The sequence below is a fragment of the Ischnura elegans genome, chromosome 6 (assembly GCF_921293095.1).
Source record: "Ischnura elegans chromosome 6, ioIscEleg1.1, whole genome shotgun sequence".
In the NCBI taxonomy this organism is placed as follows: domain Eukaryota; kingdom Metazoa; phylum Arthropoda; class Insecta; order Odonata; family Coenagrionidae; genus Ischnura; species Ischnura elegans.
This window is the reverse complement of record NC_060251.1, coordinates 124,457,031-124,479,613: the sequence shown is the minus strand read 5'-3', so window position 1 is coordinate 124,479,613 and position 22,583 is coordinate 124,457,031. Positions and strand designations below refer to the sequence as shown.

Here is a 22,583-nt window from a genome sequence, read left to right as displayed (position 1 = left end):
TATTCACTTGAAATATAATTTTGAGATGTAATGTGAATTCTGTAATTGAAATACAATTGAAATATATTATATTCGCCTCCATAGCGATCGCTCGGAAAGATGTTTGCAGGAGTGAACTCTCAATTCTCGGCGAATGACTTAGAGTCGCCTACAGATGCTGAATGCACTGCAACGTTTATTTTAAATACAACTATAATACGTCTTTCCATTTATAATCCCCTACATTCGTGGCCTAAAAACAAAAAACACGTCGAATCAAAGTGATCGCTCACTCAGATAGCAGACTTTTTTCATTAACGCAAAGAGAATTAGTTGGGTGAAAGTGAAGAGGAGGTAAAAATCTTCCCCAGTCAGCCATCTTCTCGAGAATAACGATTAAGTCCACATTCCATGACTTTCACGCGGTAACACGCTGGAAAACCGTTCCTAACACCTTGAACTCAATCTGTGAAAGGGTTGAGACCGACGAATATTCGTCGCGAATGCGTGAAGAGAAGGATCGAGAACGGAAAAATAGCTGAGTGTCTCTCCATTCGTCAAATTCTATCTGCAACGAAGTGAAATCGGCGTCCGAGAGCAATTTCCCCGGATGTGCGCAATCAAATTGATTTGATACCTGTCGAATGCACCGCTGTCATCCGGAGGAAGCAGCGAGTCTCCGAGAGCCTCCTCGCCACGCGTCTTCAACGTCAGCAGAAGGTTGAGGGCCGCGAGGAGGAGCAGCATGGATCCTGCCGGGCAAAAGAACGCCTTCGTAAGTCGAAGAGAACAGTCAGAGCAGTCGAAGAGAACAGTCAGTGCAGTCGACGAGAACCAAAATGGCCGCCTCATTCCACCCGATCCACCCTACATTCAACCAATCTATGAGCTTTTCCCTCCTGTCATTCACATGTCACTTCCAAAGATTGGTCCCCAGTGACGTAGCGAGGGAGAGTGGGACCCACCCCGAATCATAAAAACACTCTGACGATATGACCACGTTACGAAACTCGGGTCGTGCCCACATTAAAATAATGGCGAACCGTACAAAGTTATATTTCTAAATTTACATACGTTTTCTTTGAAAAATGACGTTTTTCGATTATGAAAAGTTTTAAAATTAGTTTAAAACCCTCTGATAAATACTCTTTTCTTAAAAATCCCCTTCCCCTGGTTTTGTACACCAACGAAATTCCTTGCTACCCCAATGTCTGTGGCCGCGATATCCTCCTTGGCTTGAAAGGGCGACCCACAGCGATTGAAGACGCTATTATAAACAAGGGAAGTGCGAAAGCCGCTGTCCTCTAAAACACCAAGGCAATGTGGCGATGGCGCTATCCCGCCAAGGAAGCATTTTTAGTCAACATAAGATTCCTTATCCCCCATAACGCAAAATATGCATGCCAAAATTATTGCAATAGTAATTCACGAGTAAACACACTAAATGTATACACGTGCAATACATGTGTAATATATATATATATATATATATATATATTATTATTATATATTTTTTTATGTTTTCACAGCATTTTTGCTGGTTTTAGGCGAGGTACGGGTATCACCAAGTACTCTCGTCTCTTTACTCTGTTTTGAAAAATTTTCTGACAATCCGGCAAGTATTTAAAATTGCTGCTTTTTGTATGGTAATAAACAAGTTTTTCGGCAGTCCAATAGTTTGAAGACCTTGATGGAGTGAATGAGGCACTACTCCTGTGGCGGAGATAATGATGGGTATTATGTGTACTTTATCTGATTTCCACAATCTCTTGATTTCATTTTTAAGTTCTTCATACTATTCCATTTTGCTGGTGTAGGCTGTAGTGATATTATGCGAATTAGGTACGGTAATGTCTATCAAGTACGTTTCATTGTGAGTTTTATCTTGTACTACTAGATCAGGTCTATTGCTATGGACTGTTTTATCGGTAATAATTGAACGGTCATAATAAATCTTACAGTGGTCGTTTTCAAGGATGGTTTTAGGTGTATACTTATAATAAGGAACTCCATTTTCTATGAGTTTATACTTCAGAGCTAATTTCTGGTGTATGATGTTGCATATTTGATTGTGACGGTGCAGGTAGTCTTTTTGAGATAAGTTAGTGCATCCACTTGTGATGTGCTGTATCGTCTCAGAGGCATTATCACATTTTCTGCATCTGTCATCCAATAAATTTGGGTTTTTAATTATATATTTTTCATAATTTTTTGTTTTCACCACCTGGTCTTGTATTGCGATCATAAATCCTTCTGTTTCTGGGAAGAGTTGCCCATGCCTGAGCCATGCGTGCGATGCATCTTTATCGATTTCAGGGGCCTCCAGGGCATGAGGGTGTCTTCCGTGAAGGGATTTAGCTTTCCATATTGACATTTTACTGTCTATAGTAACAGTGGTTTCACTAACTTCCATACTTTCGTCAGATAGGTTTAACGGTGTGTATTTATTGTCTGCGTCACAGATAGTTCTCAGGAGATCCGAGGTAGATGTCTTGCTGAAAAAATATTTCCGTAACTGAGAAAGTTGTGAGTTGTGCTGATTCTTGATGTCTACGATACCCCTTCCACCAAATTTTCTGGGCAACGTGCTCCTCTCTATATTTGAGCTTTTATGGAGCATATTTTTCTCCGTCATTTGGGATCGAATTTTTCTTTGTAGGTCGTCTAGATCTGTTTGTGACCATTTGATTATACCAAAGGAGTATGTCAGGAGAGGGATGGCAAAGGTATTAATTGAATTAGTGAGGTTTCTGCTGTTCAATTCCGTGCGAACAAGTTTCTTGATTCTATTTTGGAATTCAGTCGAAAGTTTTTGCTTTATCGTAGAGTGGTCTAGTCGTCTTGCTTGTTGGAATCTCCCTCATCCATGGCCTCTATTATTTGCCCATCCAGTAGTGGAATATCATTCCTTTGTACTTTACCTCGGAATATTGTGATAGTTCTACATTTATCTATTCCAAATTCCATGTTTATATCCTTAGAAAATATTTCAGTTAAACGGACTAATTGATTTAGATTATTATTAGATCCTGCATATAGCTTGAGATCGTCCATATAGAAGAGATGCGATAGAGTGTGGCATCTTGGTTCTTTTCCTTTTATTTTGACTCCATATTGAGTATTATTCAGGAGGTTTGATAGAGGGTTTAGCGCAAGGCAGAACCATAACGCACTCAAAGAGTCACCTTGAAATATTCCCCGTTTGATTTTGATATTATTCGTCTGCAAAAGACCCTCGTCAGTTTTTATGTGCAAGATGGTGCTCCATTTTTTCATCACAGTATGGAGACATTTAATAACTTCTGGGTGAATTTTATAGATGTTTAGTACTTCAATAAGCCAGGAATGGGGAACAGAGTCAAAAGCTTTTTTGTAATCTATGTAGCAACTGTGTAGGTTCCTATTCTTTTCTTGTATTTGTTTAAGAATAATTGAATCAATTATCAACTGTTCCTTGCAACCTTTGCTTCCTCTGCGACACCCCTTTTGTTCTTCCGTAAAAATGTGGTTCTCATCTATATGGCTGTTGATGACATCTGTTATGCAAGAGGTGAAAATTTTATAAAATGTTTGTAGACAAGTTATCGGTCTATATTTTGATGGATCGTTACATGCGACTTCTTTTGGCAATAAATATGTTTTACCTTCCATTAAAAAAACTGGAATATTTTCTGGAAACTTCAAAAATTCGTTTATATATTTCAGTAGATGCTTATGGCAGCTGGTGAATTTTTTGTACCAAAAGTTGTGTATATTATCACTTCCTGGACTTTTCCAGTTATGGGTTCGGCTAAGAATTTTTTCCAGAATTTCCATTGTAATAATGGGGGGAAGCATAGTTTCTATGTTTTCCGCTGCTGTTCTTTCATTTCTCATCCAAGGCGCATTTCCATTATGGGATGTATCATTCGACCAAATATTTGACCAAAATTTCTCCACTTCCTGAGAGTTAGAATTACTTAGGTTTTTATTTTCACAAGAAATAGATTTCTTCTGTTTGTTATTGCCCAATGTTCTGTAAAAATTTCGTTTATTATTTTCAAATTGGGAATTCTGTTGTTTTCTTCTTGTGCATTTATTATATCTGTTGAGTCTCATTTTTGTGGCTGCAAGTTTTTGCTTGAGGGTGTCAATAATTTCTTTTATATTTTCATTGGGCTTGTCGTATTGAGTGTGGGAACGGTATTTTATGAATGCCTTCTCAACTTTTTTTTAATGATGTACTTGGATTACCAGTCGAAAACTGGATTAAACGTGCAAGGTCTTGTCTTAAGGCATCCACTTTCCGTTCTAATCGGACTTTCCATTTTGGTTTGCGCCAAATGCGTTCTCCCTTGACCATCGGCGGTCTTGGCTCCTCCCCATTGTTGCCATTACTGCTATTCGGGACAATCCTACCACCATTGCACAAAACAGCTGTGGCTGCTCCGCAGTATATAAAATCGTGTAGGTCTTGAAATGTTTTTTCATCACTTAAATATACCGGTAATAGTTTTTCAGTTATTATACTAATAATTTTTGCAAGCTTGACAGACGATTGTTGTTTGGGTATTCCTGGTTTGCCTGTGGGGTCTAGTCCTCTATACTTGATAAGGCACGTATTGAACTCATCTTACACACGTTTGTACAGTGCCTCTTCACAAATTGAAGCTTGGTGTTCTATGACAACCGTGTCGATATTATCCTGTTGTTCGCCGCTGATGTTGGTCTCCCCGACGGCCGCGCCTGTTGTCTCGCATTCAAGGTGATTTCCCATTCCTGTGCTTATGTCATGTGAACTATTATCCGTAGCTAGGGAGTCGTAGACTTCTTGTTTTATTTTACTTAGCATGGGCTTTGAGATGAGGTTATTTCTGAATATTGTTCTAATTTGGTCGGATAATCTTTGAGGTGCTACATTACAGTTGGGGTACATTTCTTTGAATTTTTCATGCAGCTTTCCTCGATATGCCGTCATGTCAGTTTCATTATTTGTTACGAAAAAATACATACGCATGATAGATCAGTTTATTTCATGGTTCCATTTCATGCGCATACGTTTACGGCCAGCTTCAGTGGTCTCAGGAAAAAGTGGATTCTGGGAAGCACTTTCAGCTGTCGCAGCCTGTGTAGGTGTTGGGGTGCTGCTTATGTGGCGGGCTGTATTTTCTTCGGGTCTCCCGGTCAGCACCCGCCTCCTCAGTGCATGACCACCGTCGGTTCGCATACTGTTACCTCCAGCGACGGCTCCAGAGGCACCCTGGCGATCCCCAGGCAGCGGCAGGCCATCCGAGGCTTCCGATTTAGTCTCCATCATTAAGAATGGGTATTGCCTTTTATACCTACGGCCAGGTGCAGAGACAGCCGCCCCTAACATGGGGACAAACGCTGACCAGGACGCCGCCCAATATGAGATCAGACGCGCCTGGATTTCGGTTTCCGTTTTGGTCCGCGGGTGGTATTTTATTTCCCACCTACCTTGCATATCTGCCGAGCATTTCCCGATCCGCCACCTGGGGACGCGCCCGATGGGGGACGGAAAACCCCACACGGGTTATTATTATTATTATTATTTTATATTTTTTTTATGTTTTCACAGCATTTTTGCTGGTTTTAGGCGAGGTACGGGTATCACCAAGTACTCTCGTCTCTTTACTCAGTTTTGAAAAATTTTCTGACAATCCGGCAAGTATTTAAAATTGCTGCTTTTTGTATGGTAATAAACAAGTTTTTCGGCAGTCCAATAGTTTGAAGACCTTGATGGAGTGAATGAGGCACTACTCCTGTGGCGGAGATAATGATGGGTATTATGTGTACTTTATCTGATTTCCACAATCTCTTGATTTCACAAAATCTACTTTTCCTCTAAAATAAAGTGTTACATCTTGATACACTGCTGATTTGGCTAGAGATACAAGGAAATTTGCTAGCCTAACTCCCTTAGCATCAAATTTTTTCTGCCTTGGTAACCCTGAATATAAGAAAAGTAGCGGTATTTGCTCTAATTCAGTCAGTGACTTTACTGATTTTACGACAGCCTTCCACATCAAGCGCTTTTACTACATAGGAATGTCAAATGCCAGGCTGTAGCCTCTTGACCAGGGCACCAGGGACAGGCTGATGTCCGAATTATTCCAGTCCGGTGGAGGAACACACCATCCGCCCACGCACCATGGCAGAGTCTCCACGACACATCAGCGTCTAAACCAAGGGTTGGCCACCCTCTGATTCCTAACCATTGCACATTTTCATCAGTTTCCTTCGATTTCAGAGGCCATGTTTCAGAGCTTTTGATATATAAAGTTTCTTTGTACGCTTTTCGCTTGACTAAAGGCAATTTCATAAATAATTTGTGTATCTTGCTGTGAAACACGAAGGTTGGCATTAAATCAGGGGGAGGCCACCCCGTCAAGCGAGGTCGATCAGATCCTCTATCATTACTTGGCATCAGGGGCTGTACATCAAAAGATTTCCAGGACTCTAAAAGGGAATAGTAATAATTGTCACTTGTTTGATTAAGGTAGATTGTTTTCGCTCCAGAGAGGAGAGCGTAAGCATTTCCAGTGCCCGAGGTTGCTTCCATTCTTTGCAACGCAAGAGCTCTCCAAGGGCTGATATCCTTTTCTAATAATAGACGTTGTGCTTTAAGGAATCTAAATGCCATTATTTTTGTGGCAAAGTCTACGAGCCCAAGGCCACCTTCGTTTATGGGTGCAGTCACTACATTTGCACGAAGCCAGTGCTTCTTGCCATTCCACACGAAGTCAACCAGTAAGGATTGTAGTCTCCTCACCATGGCTGATCCCGGGGTAAAAACCTGAAGTACATGCCATATTCTTGGAGCAATAATCTTGAGACTTACGAGATCAGTGCCAAACTCAAGAAGTTACTCAAAAGCTTATGCATTCTCTGAAGAAACGATATAATTAGGAGTTACCCACCAATCCATTTCCAAGCGATTGGATGCGTTGAGATTTATGCAAAAGCAAGGAACTCGGATTCCTTATGATTCTAAGTGATTCTACAGCATGACAACGCTCGACCCCGCGTTTCAAAATCCGTTTTAAAACCTACCTGTAAACGCTCAAATGGGAAGTCCTGATCCCCCACTGTATTCCCTAGATATTACGCCGTCCGATTATTACCTGTTCTATAATATGGCACATGGTCTGGCTGATCTGCAGTTGCGCTCATACGAAGACACCAAAAAATGGAATGATTCGTTGGTAGCCTCAAAAAATGAACACTTTTACCGTTACAGTATTGGCCTCTGCCACATTGATGGGGAAAAGTTATAGCTAGCGATGGACAATACTTAGAATGATTCATTTATAACCATTTTTTCACGATAAAGTTGTATTTCCATTCAAAAAACAGCAGGAACTTAGTTGCGCATCTAATAAAATATTGATTATCTAGCCTTTGATATTGTGCGAGGGTGACTTGCATAGGGAAAGCGAGTATTGAAAAGGAAGAATGTGGAAGGAAGGACGAAAATAAGTGGTATGCCAGAGAGAGAGAATTTAACTCGAAGACCATTAGGAAAAGTGCTCAGTAAAATGCAAGATGAGATAAATTCTGTGTGACAGGTATTTTGAGCTAGTTTGGAGGAGAACTTTTTTACTTGTTTGATACAGAGTAAAGTGAGTTGAACGTGATTCATTGGGAGGGGTGTGGGAAAAGGTAGATAACAGAGAAACGGTAAGAGGAAGGATGGATTAAAGGAAATGAAAGGAGAGACAGGACATTGAGAAAAGTCAGCTACAACTCACAGAACAGGAGCCAAAGAGGCAGATGGCCGATGGACGGACGAAGAAGAAGGAGACGAGCCGATCCAGGCACAAATACACAATGCTGTGGAAAAATAAGATTCGGGTAGCACATAATATAAATGGTTCAAGTCACTATCACTAAACACAGACATACAAAAAGAATGACTCATACGGGAAAATAAAACTTGAAGCTTTCGAATTAGTGACTTCTTCCTCAGCCTGAGCCAGAATGGGAAGGAAAGGAGTTCGTTGGACAAGGGAGGAGAGGTGTATGGGGGAGGGGGTTAGCATGAGACGTTAAACTCAGGGAAGCCATTGCTTGCAAGTGCCAAATGCACGCCAATTCGAGGGTGTGGAGATTGAGGGCGGAGTCTGTGGGGGGAGGGTGGCTATAATAGAATATATTTGGGCATTCCTAATTATAGCATTAATTAAGCCATTTATTAACATATTCAACCCCCGATCTCATTCCCTCCATCGTTTCATCGAATACTTCAGCAATTGGTTCATGTACTACACCAAATACACATTTTAACGTGCTAAACCTAGTTATGCACTCTTTTTGACACGGATTTTATCCTCCACATCTTCGTGCCTATCATTTGCTTAGAATCCCATGTACGTGGCAAGGTCATAGCTTCGACGCGTGACTTGAAGGGGATATGCTGCCCTTCCAAGATTTCAGCACAAGCGGGTAAAACCCGCCACCCCGTCTCCGCATTAGAAATAAGTTAAAATTATTGCATGAGAATCTATATTTCCTTCTAACCATATATGTATGTACTTCTATTGATGATGAAATAGTGAAAGGAATTCCTCCTCACTTTGTCTCCCTTGCTTCCCACATACCGATGTTTTCAATAGGGTGGTTCCCTATTATTTTTTATTGCCTTAATCGAAAGATTATTACTCCTGGAGTACGTATTTAACACCTTAAAATTTTTAAATGACAATATCTATTTTTCGCGATTAAATGAAAAGTGAAAATTTTCAAGCGCGCGAAAACGCGACGCTTAAGTATGAATGCCGGGAAATATCTCCGTACGTCGTATTTCTGGTTCCCCCTCCCGCCCGGTGAGGTGACCTTGAGGCGAGGCTTAACGGTGATACGTCGCAGGCTGCTAGGGGGTAGCTGAGTACCTTGCTGGATGGTAGCGCTTGGCTTAAAAAGGTTTATTAATACCTTATCAAACGAAGAAAACTTTCCGACCTTAGCCAGTTTTAATAGGTGATTATTAAGACGTGTTTCCCTGAGCTCTGTGCCTCATGCATGCAATGGTAACCTCAGACGATGTATAACTCCTATCCTCTCGTGTAGAAACTAGGTCCCTGTGGCGTCATGTGGAGTGGAATCGCATGGGCGCCAATCTGGCCTTTTTCAAATGAGGATAAAATTTGACCCTTGCCATTCGTCAAAACCGGTATTTCAAAATCCAAATAATTTGTGTATTATGAATACACTAATGGTGGGTAACGAATCGCAATCAATGCCTTACGTTTTCTTTGATGAAGGAAACTACCCTATTGTCTTAGTTCGTTTCCGTGAGTATAGGCTTGCATATGTGTTTTCTCATCACTTGGCAGTTCACTCCGATCAGTCTCTGCATCCACTCGTATTCTCACATCGTCAATTGTGTTTACATTTCTTTCGGAGAGTCGATTTCATGTTCACTTCGGACTTTAAAATTCTCTCTCGTCTGATGAGGAAAATGTATCGTTTAATATCTTCCTAAGTTGAACAGATACAAATATGCTGCAAACGGTATAGGTGACTACTCTTAACTATCCTTCCAATGCAACAATCTTTTCTAAGACTCTTAAGGGTTCAGATTCTGGGTACACATGTACCTGCATTAAAAGAGATTGCTTTTTAACAGTTGCTACAAAGCTTGTTCAATTTTTAACGTTATACACAAATCACTGATTATTTTTTTTACGAATTTAACCCGTAAGTGTCCAAAAAATTGCTTTCAAGTTCACTTAGGGCTTAAAAATTCTCTCTCGTCTGATGAGGAAAATGTATCGTATAATATCTTCCTAAGTTGAACAGATACAAATATGCTGCAAACGGTATAGGTGACTACTCTTAACCATCCTTCGAATGCAACAATCAATTTATCTAAGGTACTTAAGGGTTTATTGACAGGGTACAAGGGTACAGGGGCGCAGCTAGAAATTAAGGCTGGGGGGGAGGTTTGGGTGCAACTAATACGGGGTTGTGTGGGGGTATGGACTACCCACCAGGATAAACGGTAGGTGCGAGATTAATGAATTGCGGAATTTTAAGATAAACGGTTCAAAATGGTGAGTTTTACGGCTTTCTGAGGGATGTTTGATTAATAAGACTATTTTATTGGTTATATCAATCCAATTAAGTAAAATTGATTAAAATTAAAAATTTCTCGGAGCTCTGGGGGGGGGGGGAGGTTTAACCCCCAAAACCCCCCCTCGCTGCGCCACTGCACCAAGGGTTTAACGATATAAAATTTTGACGTTTGTTACAAAAATATTCGTCCATCAACGTAACATACGAACATATAGTTTGTTTTCATAAATTCATTCTCTAAGTCCCTCAAAATTGATCCGACATTAATTTGACTCTAAGAAATTTTACCTCATTGGAGTCTAAAATTAAAATATCATATCTTCTTCATTTCAACGGGAAAAGTCATTTAACGATATAAAATTTTGACGTTTGTTACAAAAATATTCGTCCATCAACGTAACATACGAACATATAGTTTGTTTTCATAAATTCATTCTCTAAGTCCCTCAAAATTGATCCGACATTAATTTGACTCTAAGAAATTTTACCTCATTGGAGTCTAAAATTAAAATATCATATCTTCTTCATTTCAACGGGAAAAGTCTGTTATACATATAAGATATTTTATAATTTTATTCATGTTTTGATCGTTGTATTTGTTTTTAGTCATATAATTACACATCGTTATTATTCAAACATTTCATTTTCATTAATTGATTTATTTCGCTAGTCTGTCAGTTAAAACCTTCTATATGTCCAATTATTTTAGTCATTTTTCTTAATTTTATCGTCCAAGTTACATTTTGTTAACCATTCATTTGGAATTCTGTTCACTGGTAATAGATTTTTGGAAGTCGTGATAGGAAGTAATTAAGTCAAACCACATTTTAATTATGTGACAAACATTATTCTTTTAATTACCTGTATTTTAAGTTTTCATTGTGTTATATACAAATTTCCTTCTTTAAATTTAGCCCCCATATGTTTTCATTTAACAATTCTACCTCTTCTGTTTTTAAATATATTTCGGTAGTTTTATCCTCCTTCCCTCCTCCTTATAACTAATATAATACGCAATTGGCCTCACTCCTCTTGCTCTCCCGACTCCTCCCAAAAAATACTTTTCACCTTCAGCCAACTCCCTCATTGGGGTACATGCATATTTTTTAAAGTACTTGAATAAGAAGCTCTCTGCCTCAAATGCACTCCCCGAAAATTTCGCGGATGAATAATGCTTTTTAGCTGAGTTATGAGTCTTTAAAAATAGACCTTCATCGGCTGCTTGAAAACAAGACGTCATCGGAGCGTGACGTCACGGCACGGTATCCACTGATGACAGACTGAGGGAGTGGATGGAATATTGATCTACGAGGGCTCAAATGCAAATTAGGCGAAAATAATTGCTGTTTTAAACGTCAAAATGCAGACTGTGAATATTTAGGCTGCCAAGGCTATGTTGAAACAAATAAAGGAGATTGTTTGGGGTGATTTGGAAGGATTAAATGAAAATAAGTTGGTTGCAGATTGTGATCTACGTTGGACACCCACATCATTTGGTTAGTGGAATAAGTGTATTGCAGCAAAGATATTCAATAGACAAACGTGTGAAAACCATATGGATCGTGTTTAGTGCCCCGCCGCTCAAGTATTTTCTCGCCGGAGAAAACTTTTGCTTGTGCCCCAAAGGACAAAAATAAGAGAAGAAAGTGGTTGATGACCTATGGAATGGAGTTAAATACTTTATTTACATTGTCAACGGGATGTTTCTCCACGTAAGTACGTTCTTGAATCAGGGTTACCGTAGGGTTTTATCAAATCGCCAGTATTTCTCGGATGGCCACCAAATTTAGAATGTATGCATGGCCTCCTATAATACAGCCCGGAACATGGAATTTTGGCAACGCTGTGTCGGGGTCCTAACGTGTTTGTTTGAGAGAATGGCGACTTATGCGTAAAGCGTATCCGTGTGACCAAAGAAGCATTAAATCTCTTGTTAAAAAGGCAGAACTGGAATTATTTTGTGCACAATGGTTTTAAGTTATTTTTTTGGAGCTGAAGGAGGAAAATCACGATTATTTCTTCGAAAGTGTTGCGATCACATGCCGGCCGGCCGTTAATGGAGGGGAATTGAGAGTGCAACAATACTGGTTTAAAATGGGGAACAAGAATTATTTTTCAGTATTTTGGCCTTTGACCTTCACGGTAAGTTTAAAGATATTCCCAGTGAATTGTGAGTGGATATTCAGGAGTATTTCATCCAAAGCATTGCGTCCGTCTCTTGCCGGCCGGCCACTAAGGAACATTGAGAGTACACTAACGAAACGAAGAGTATTTGTCGGATATTTAAATGCTGTATTGTTTTTTATAATATTATTATTCTTGGGTTAACAGTGATTGCTATATTTGGTGTGCATTATGAATAACCATGTGTAGTTGTTTTTATAATAATGTCGTATATTATTGAAGGAAGAATGGCTACTAATTAACTCTGTTAATGTTTATAGGTACTGATGTTATTCATGTATTCCTAACTAATAATGGATGCACTACTTTTTTCTGTGATCAGTGAATATATTTTTATTCGTGCAACTTTCCATTGTTTTCATTTAAGGTACCCAAGCGTTGTTGTGTGCCATATTGCAGAAGCAATTACCCATAGAGTTTATATAACTACTATTTATGCAATTACCTATCCACCAAGAACATGGGGTATGTGACTGTGTTCCATTTCACCAAATATGAACGCAGAAGACAGAAGTGGCTGAATAGGAATCTCTTCGAGGAATCTCCTCTCTGGCTTAACTTAAGGGAAGGTGAACGGAGGTCCGTACGTTTTAACATCACGCAACGTCAACAGCTGAGAGGCCGATCCACCGGACCCCAGGCGATGTGCAGGGTAGGACCCCTGACGTCACGTAAAGCGCTGTCGCCAAATTGCATGTTCCGGCCTGTATTAAAGGTCACTCATTTCACCTTGTAAACAACCCTAGAAATGTACCTAATAGTCCACCGATTGTAGGATTATAAACAGGGTCATGAGAATAAATACTGATTACGATTAAACCACGGGTAAAATAAGAAGTATACGAGAAATATGTGGCTTTTGGTAAGGTAAATTAAGTATTTGCTGTTGTGATGCCCATGAGTGAATGGTGTACCGTGCGATGACGTCAGAGGCGTTTCAGGTCACGTGACTTCAAGCGATATTTGATCATTTTTAATTAGCATTTATTGACGTTTATGGAGTACTAGGAGAGTTTTGGCTTATATATTTGGACTCGTGAGAAAATGTTCTATTCAATGAGACTCACTAGCATGATGAACAAATTTCGAGGATACTCAGGAGGCACAACATCGAGACCATCCACAAGCCTCCCATGAAATTGAAGGAACAGCTGGTACGAGCGTAGGACCCAGCCGGTCTCAAGATTCCTGGTGTCTACCGTGTCCCCTGTGAGTGCGGTGAGGCATACATTGGAGAAACTGGCCGCACCATTGAAACCAGGCTTAAAGAACATAAGCGGCATCTGAGGCTTGGTCAGCTAGAAAAATCTGCCATTGCTGAGCATAGTGTCGAACACGCCCATAAAATTCAATTTGAAAAAACAGAGATACTTTGTCATGCCAAAAGTTTTTGGGACCGTCTCACCAAAGAAGCCATCGAAATTAAACTGGAGAGGAAGAACTTTAATCGCGATTCAGGGTATTCCCTTAGCAGCACTTGGAAACCTGTTCTAAAAAAACTGACCGAATACAGGGAAAGGACGATACGACGGACAGACCAATCCGGAGTCAACCCCACCAGGCGGGAAACTACCAGCCAATCCCGAGGAACCTGACCGGAGGAGGGCAGCATATAAGCAGGCCCATTCCCGCATCACAGCATTCAGTAGCCCTGATGATGAGCGCCGAGTCGGAGCTCGAAACGTCGGCCATTATGAAGCCTTTAACCCGGTGGGAAACCCGAGAGAAGTTTACTCACATCATTCGCCGGGAAAGCATCAAATCTTTCTTCATGATGAACAAATTTCATGCATGTTCCCCATTGTAAGAATGTTTCCTTCCTCTGCAAATATTATGAGTCGACTCATCACCTCTTCTGAATTATCCATAATACTGTAAAAGAGTCATACAGTTTAATTTGAACATTCAAATATGTTTTATCAACACACGAAAAATTTTCAACTATCATTCGGTTTTTTCTAACCTTTATTGGTGCTTCCAAAACCAGCAGTATTTCGACTAGCCCGAGAGACTTTGTCGTTTATAACTGCAAACTGTACGCCTTTAGCCTTTTTTTTTCAAATATTATTTGACATAGCCGATCACCCAGAGATATCAAATGATCCTCATCTGAATGATTGTATAGTATTATCTTTACTTATTCTCGATTATCACCATCAATAACACCTCCTCCAACATCTACGTCATATCTCAATCTCATTCCTAATCGACTAGCAATTCCACAGAAATATCCGTTTTGATCTCGAGAGAGAATCCATCTTATCACAAGTTTTCTCCCCCGTTTGGGAATGTTTGAATCTATTGCACTAATGTCATATCCCGCTGCACAATCATATGTAGCTTTGGAACCATTGCAATTAGTGGATGCATTTTTTACGAAGATGTACATTCTGTTGAGAGCAATTAATTATAATACAGTTTTTTAATTACTTTTGATACTATTGAGTTGTATAAATATAATTACACTTACTCCACAGAAGGAGAAAGACGCAGATTATGGAGGTTTATATCTATTCAGAAAATTTCATCTATTTGCATGTGTTACGCAACTTCAGTACGTGTGCAATTTCAGAGAGGTTAAATAATCATTTTCCTTGAAGACGTGTTCAGAGAGCTTCCAAAATGCTTAGTGACCCTCTCTCATTGAATTTCTTGACTGGAATGTGATCATGAATCGCATTTTTGCCATATTGGGAAATATATACCGTATAATCCAAGAAGCTTCATTTCGTGCATTTATCGGAGTGTTATTGCATTTATGCATAATAAATGGGTCCATGATTCACCAGATTACTACGTTTCAGAGTATAAGGTTTTAAAAATAGAATTTGTAATTTTGTAGGAGCTTAAGAAATCTATGACCTACTTATTCTCGCTAACAAGGCCGTTTCTGGCTTGTTTAACTTGTGATTGATTTCATTGCCAGTTGGTATGGGAGGTAATGAGCCTGATTGTAACGCAATTGGATTCAAATTCCAATATCCGTGATTATTTCAGATTTCATTCAAAGTAAAAGAAATCCGTCCTCGCGATTAAGCCGTCTTCCCTGGGCCACCATCTCCTCATTCCGAACACATTCCGAACTTAGGTATGTAATAAAAAAAAAACTCTCTATTTCAGTTCGCTAATGAGATTTAATCGTGAGGCTGCCTTGGCTAAGAATATATATTAAATTTCAGACACACACACTCTTAAAATAGATATTTTACTGTAATTACGTGGCAGCAAAAATTATATTTTGCTCAACTACAATTTTAAGAATGAAGTCATAGCCTCAATATGACAACTCCATAAACCTTACTTATAACTGATATTTTTAATAATGACGTGAGAGTTAACTATAAAATCCAAAGGACTACTAGAGAAAACATTTTTCACTGTCACCGCTGTGTCGAGGATGTGCAAGCTGCGTAGACTGAAAACCTTTGCCCACTATATTGCTCCGCTGCTAGTGTTGCCGCGAAACTCGAGACGAGACCGTTGGGTAGAATTCGAGACGAGACGATACCACTTCCACGAGACGCTGGAAAGTCTCCAAATACAGATAAATGTCCTTAATGGTATTTGGTAAATATTTATCCCTAAAACTATGTTCTTCTGTTAAGACGAAGTAACGTTAACGTTTTCATTAAGCAGTAAATTTGAAATATTATTCAGCAATAACTTTTCGATAAAGTATATAACTATAAAAAAGAATTTTTGCTGAAAGATCAATTTCTGAATGTATGAGCGTGACTTCTGAGTCATGCTAGGGAGTGTTAAAAGCAGATTAGTTTTTCTTGTTTCCTGCGATAATAACGTTGGAAAATCAATCCTGCAAAAATTGAATTATTTTCTAAAAAGGAAACTTTCAGTGCTTACTCCTACGACCAAAATATCTTGGGTAATACTCGCATGTGTGTAAAGTATCGCTCAGCGGCACTTGCAATCCTTCTCATAGTTTTCTTGCTTGGGAAAAATGATGGCCCATTTCAAATTGCACAGAGCACATTACCTCGGCAGAAATACCGATTATAATTTAAACAACTATGCACCGCTTCCTGCATGATATATCTTCCGAGGTTAGTGAGGATATTTAGCATAATGTCGCTTAATTGTGTTGAGTATGTTACTATTAAGCTTTGGGAGAAAAGAGGCAGGGGGTGGAGAGAATATCTAGCAGGTTTTACACCTGGGACGATTGCAAGGTGAGGTTGTGGAGATGGCGACTGACTGCGACTTTTGAAGAGAGTGGGTGGCTTTAAATATGGTATTTAAATTCGGTAGTCTCTTAAATGTGATCCGGGGAGTGGAGGGGAAAATCTGAGAGGTGGACTTGTGTTTAGAAAGGATGGGCTACAAGTCCTTGAATATGCTCCGTAGAACGTGAGCACCAGGAAAGTAGGTAGTGAGCAGAGAAGGAGAGCAATATTTGTCCGAGCGGGGTTTATTGGAAATACGCAGCTTTGTACTAATTTTATTTATCAAAAGTTTTTCGGGGTAGCCGCGGTGAAGACGAGAGGTGTGAAGTTAGGAGAGCCATTTTATTCTCACCCACAATGCCTTCTCTTTTAACAATAACTACTATCTGCAAATGTCGGGCTGCGCTATGGGAAGTAGGTTTAGTCCTTCTTATGCCAATCTTTTCCTTGGCCTGTTTGAGGAAATTTTCCTCACCAATTTCAATTACCAACCTCTTCTTTGGCTTAGGTAGACTCACGACATTTTCATTCTCTGGCCTCATGACATCGACTCTCTTAATACTTTTGTTTCTTCACTCAACGCTTCTGCCTCAGTTTCTTTTACCTCTTCCATCTCCAAAACCAATATCACTTTCTTGGATATGGAAATACACTGTATTTATACGCTGTATTTAATCCAGTTAGAAGGGTGAAGTTAAGTATGTTTATTTTACTTCGTGAAAAGAACTGAACAGTTTTTAATTTTGCTTTTAACAACTCTTATAATGCATTTAAAATTTTCATTAACACAGCCATTTCCACAATTATTCCAATATCACAGGATATAACTTTTCCTATCACACTCAAAGTGAGATTACTCTCGCTTACTGGTGCACCATTAAGGCTTGTAGAAGTGTCCTTGTTCACTGTGCACAAAGTTCCTCAAAATTCTTTTGGTAAAGGATGTCTACGATAAATTGGAAAATTTCGCCTAAAATCAGTAAGAACCTTCAGCCAAAATTATTTCTGGCTTTCATTTTTTGTTATAATTAAATTAAACTCGTTATACCTCAGCACCGTACAGAGAGAATGAGGGCTCAAGGGGAGCCCTTCGAGGGCACAACACACCGGGGCCGGGAACCAATCCCGTGGCTTATACGCCCGATCACCCGGGGAGGGGCTGGAAAGGAAGGAAAAAGGAAAGAGGCGCCGCCGCGATAGGAGCCCGACGACGCCCCTGGGATAAGGATAGGAGCGGAAGGAACGGGACGGAGAAAACACCTCAACGCTATAGAAGCGAAGAGGGCCCGACTATAAGAGAAACCCGGCAAGCCATTAACCCTATTCTAACGATCTTGGAAGATTGGAAGAACTATGAGGAAGAATGATCCAACGATCAAATCGTTGGATAAACCTCACCACCGGAGAGTAGAACGAGACTCCAGGGCGGGCTCGCAAGGTTACACTACAAGTTATGCAATCTATTTCTGAGTTCTATCGCTGCCGTTATAATCTCTTATTGATCGTGGAAAAAATGACATTCGGAATCTGTCTGTTCTACAATCTATCTCTCTTATTCTATATATATGATCTGATCTTCCGTAGTATCTTGGCGTCCGTAAGATATGGTTAACTTCGTTAGAAAAGACGAAGGCTCGGTGAACACGCTCTTGAAGTAGGAATTTAATAAATTGGCTTTATCATAACTGCTTGTCAACACATCTCCATTGTCGTTTCTCAGCGAACATACGGTAGATCGTTTACCTTGAACTTCCCTAACATATGACCAAAATTCTTTTGGGTTATCCTGTAACTGCTCTACTAGTGTTTTTCTTTTAAAATTCGTGAACGCATTCCTGAACGCTTCCATCGTGGCGGCTTTAGTCATCCTATATTTTTTAATTATTAGCTCGCGTTCACTAGCGGATAAATCCGTGCTGACTTTTTTCATTTTAGCATGACACGCTCTCTGTCGCCTCAATGATTTTCTCACTTCCGCGTCGTACCATCTCGGTTCGCTGCCTTCTTTTACTATTTTACTAGGGATGTAGCTATTTATTCCCGAAGTTACGAGCGAAAGAAAAGCTTTCCAAGTATTCTCTACATTTAACTTTAATACTGATTCTTGAAACTCGGGGAAAGCATTTTTCAGATGACTCTTAAACCCATCAAAATCAGCTCTTTTAAAAATGGAAACTTTACGCTCTTTTTTCAAGTTTACAGCGGTATTTAGAGAAAACTTTGCAGTTATGTTCACTTATTCCTTCGACAGTGCCAACGTTTATTACCTGATGTGGTATATTTGTCGCTAATAAATCAAGAATAATTTCTCCTCTGTTTGGTGCGGATGCTATTTGAAACAATGAATTAGATGTAAAAGTGTGTAATAAAGCCTCGCAGATCACTTTATCCCTCCCACCAGGAATGAAGCTATAAGTCTCCCAATCAATAGAAAGTACGTTGAAATCTCCGCCTACAATCAAGTTTCTTTCAGGATACTTGGATGCTACGCTGTTTATTTGATTTTGAAAATCCATCCAGAAGTTGGTCTGTAATACGAACATAATAAAATAGTTTAGAATTTTGGACATTTAATTAAACACCACACAGATTCAACGCTGGTCTCAGTTACGGTTATCGCTTGGCTGACGATTGAATTCTTTACACCTATAAAAACTCCGCCCCCAACTCGATTAATTCTATCTTTCCGATAAAAAGTGAACGATTTTGGGAAGATCTGATTGTCTGAATCATCATCTGTTAGCCAACTTTCTGTTCCAAAAATGACATTACACGTCGTACTATGAATTAAATGGATTAAAACAACGAGACATGTAACATCATGGGAACAGTAGGAAAGATTCAAGGAGATAGCGGTCTCTACTTTTCCATGCACTAGGTTGTTTTGTTCGTCTTCACAGATATTTTCATCCTTCTCTAGCCTTACTTGCTTTACGACATATTTCGTTCCTTATTCTCTTGTAACAATCCTGTCCTTCCTCTGTTTTCGTAGCCTTGTAGTTTCTTCTTTCTTCAATGAGATCCAATACTTCATGCGTGATCCATGGCTTTTACATAACGACTTTTATTTTACCAATAACTTCCGCAGCTGCTGCCTGCAGACCATTTCCCACGGTTTAAGTAAGCACGGACTAGCCACGAGTGTCACCCGCAATGCACAAATTGTGTGAAAAATCCGCAGGAAAAAATCATTCGCCTTCATCCCGGTCAAAGCGAATGATTTTTTCTTGTGGACTTTTCGCACTCTTCCAATGGTTTCCCAACTCTCTTGCATCGATTCAATGGTCGATTCCTCCCATATTCTCTTTTCTAAAGCTTCTTTAAAAGCTAGTTGATGCTGAACCTCCATCGATTTCTCAACCTGGCATACGTTTTTCACGGTTTTCTGGAATTTTAGACGATTTCCTTTAATTTTAGGTGGTATTTCATCGTAAATACGTCATGGTAACTGTCAATACCTGCCCCTAGGTAGCTTTTGCATTCCTTCGTCTCGTTCCTGAATCTTTCTTTCACTATAATATAGTAGATTGGGTATCTTCTAGGGTCTCTTAGCATCTTCCACATGTATCTTCTTTGCAGTGGATTTCTAATAAAGTTTTGCCAAACATCAGCCTGAGATCAGTGCAGAATTAAAGTAGCCCTTCTCCTCTTTAATTTCGATTTCCTATTCCATATTTTCTAGCAATAATTGTCTTGACCTTCGCCGACGACGGCTTTCCAGTCACCTAAAATAATAAGATTTTCGACCCCTCTTACCTGCTTGATAACTTTCCGTTACATCTTGGCAAGCATCTTCAACATCTTCATCTTCATAATTTGATGTGGAAGTGTAAGCCTGCATCCCTACAGTAGCTAAAGTTTTAGTTTCTACCTTCACTATTACTATCCTTTCATTAACTCCAGGTAGCTTTTGACACGCATTCTGTACTATGGAGAGGAGTAGAGTAGCTGCGACTCCTAGGGATGATTATGTGGTGGTTTCCCCTGGCCTACCAAATCTCAGCACTGCAGTGGTTAAAGTAAATGTTACCACGCCCGTCATGAAATGTGTGTCGCTGTATCAACCAATATGGTCTCCCCCTTCGCACACGTGAAGAAGAGCTGTTACTCTCCACCCCGAGTCATGAGAGGTATAAATGTTGGCGGCCTCCAGTCACCAAGTCACGGCATCTTCAAAGATTTTGGTATCATTTAAATGGCCTACCTTACCCAAGGATAGACCAATACCCCCTCAGAACACCGTCGCTTTTTGTCCACGAAGGCTTATTCGACGAGAGATCCCCCTTATCTCGCAGATAACCTCTATATCTAGATGTCTACCTACCATCCGCAACCCGGTGACGCACTCGGTGGCTTTATGCTCAGCCACGATATTTGCTGGCATACCAAGAATACATTGAAAAATCTTCGAAGCTGAAGGGAAACCCGGGTGACATAATTTCAATACTCCCCAAAACAAAATTTCGGCTATATAGCGCACTCCAATTTTCTGATTTTTAAAAAATATGGGAGATTAAATTGGTAAAAAGCCACGAGTAGTCCATTTTGGTTTGGATTGGTTCTGGTCGGACGAGTGCGGTGGAATCGCATCGCAGCTGTCTCGCCCTTGATGCTGCGCGTGACTTACCGGCGACGGGAGACAGCCAGAGATGTTGGTGCGGCCAGAGCAGCACCACGGCACCCAGCACCGCATACAGCACGCCCTTCCGCGACGGCCCCTCGCACCACTTGAGCACCACGGAGACCAAGCCGCCGCCCCTGAGTGCCACCCCTGCCGGGTCACCCTCGTCGGCCTCACCTCCATTCGGCAGCCGCTGCGCCCTCCTGCACTGGAAGAACACATCACACGCACTCATCACACGCCCTCCGAACAGCCATCGTGACTGCGTGCCGAATGCAGCAGCACCACTCTCATTTCTTTTCTTCCCTTCTGGTCCGACGTGAGCGGAAGTGAGAGCGGTGAGTCTACGTTCACCATAATTGCGAATGCTCAGTGGCCTGACGTCACTATTTCGTCCCACACCGTCAGAGCCTTTGCTTACTTGCTCGGTGAGTGGCTGAATGTACCATAGATCTTCCATATAGGTCTTTCATAGATCTGTATAAAAGATCTATGGAATGTACCCCATGTTCGCTTGTTTCCTTACTGAAGCAAATGCACAGCGGGGGCGGGCATTCATACAACCTGTTCGAACGTCGGTACGGCCGAGTCCATTTTGAGGAAGTACGAAATATCGCACGAGGGCGTAGGTTGAAATTGCTATTGACTCCATTCAATGTCTTTGCTCAACTAAGTTTTGATAGGGCTTTATATTATGGAGTCAAACGCTGCACAGCGGGCTAGAAACGAAAAAAGCTGGACAAATCCTCAAAAACTATTTTTGAGCTAGGAAGGTGAAACTTCGCGTACATGTTCCCAAATAAATGGTTCATAACTTACCAGATTATTTTTTCCTGTGCCTTCAAGTTAACAATATATTTGAGGTCAAATTCGAACAAATTTAGCGAAAAACGAGCACCCTCGATTTTTTCTGAAAACAGCCATATTTATCCTCGTGCACTGGTTTCATGAATAGTTTTATTGACAAAACTGTAATACCATCTTAGTTGGCACCTTTTTTTCATTTGGAGGGTGTTTAAAGATTTTGTTTCATCATTAAACATATATATAAACACACCGGGGGGAGATGTCTCACAAAAACAAAAGAAAATATAAATCCGCGTGGATCCCTTCCGCATGGGACCTACGGGACAAACCTATGTCACTTTCTTCGTGCAATTTACAGAAATTAAAGATATTCCCCTTCTTTGAAAATAATTGCGGGTGGGTTTGGTTAATTCGGGTAATTCGTTCCCGATTCGACCTGATGAGTAACGTTCGGACGCTTATGCACTCTTCCACAACGCATTCACGGAAAGAAAAATGAACGGGGCGAAAGGAATGGCGAGGGATATTTTTCCTTAAGGTGACCCGTGAAGGAGTTAAAACAACACACTTACTCAACACTTTCAGCGAAACAAAATATAATTCAAACAATAAAACTGCATGTGACAAAAACAAAATAGAAACCCTCTTATAAACTAGTGATGTATGAATTGGTGAAAGCAATTTATGAAACATCAATGATAAAAAAACCCAACAATATAACTTGATTTCCAAGA

At 40.2% G+C, this 22,583-nt stretch overlaps 1 protein-coding gene across 3 annotated transcripts in view; it reads right to left on the bottom strand.

Annotated features, from left to right (window-relative positions):
- LOC124160108 overlaps window positions 1-22,583 on the bottom strand; it is a 205,183-nt gene that overhangs the window by 65,555 nt on the left and 117,045 nt on the right. Inside the window, exons 4-5 of one of the 3 annotated variants that reach the window (XM_046535853.1) lie at window positions 21,049-21,250; window positions 617-731 (exon numbers count right to left, since the gene is read on the bottom strand). In XM_046535853.1, coding sequence (XP_046391809.1) covers window positions 617-731; window positions 21,049-21,250 — 317 coding nt within the window. The remainder of the gene's footprint in view (window positions 1-616; window positions 732-21,048; window positions 21,251-22,583) is intronic. The other 2 variants (XM_046535856.1, XM_046535854.1) reach the window with 2 other exon arrangements.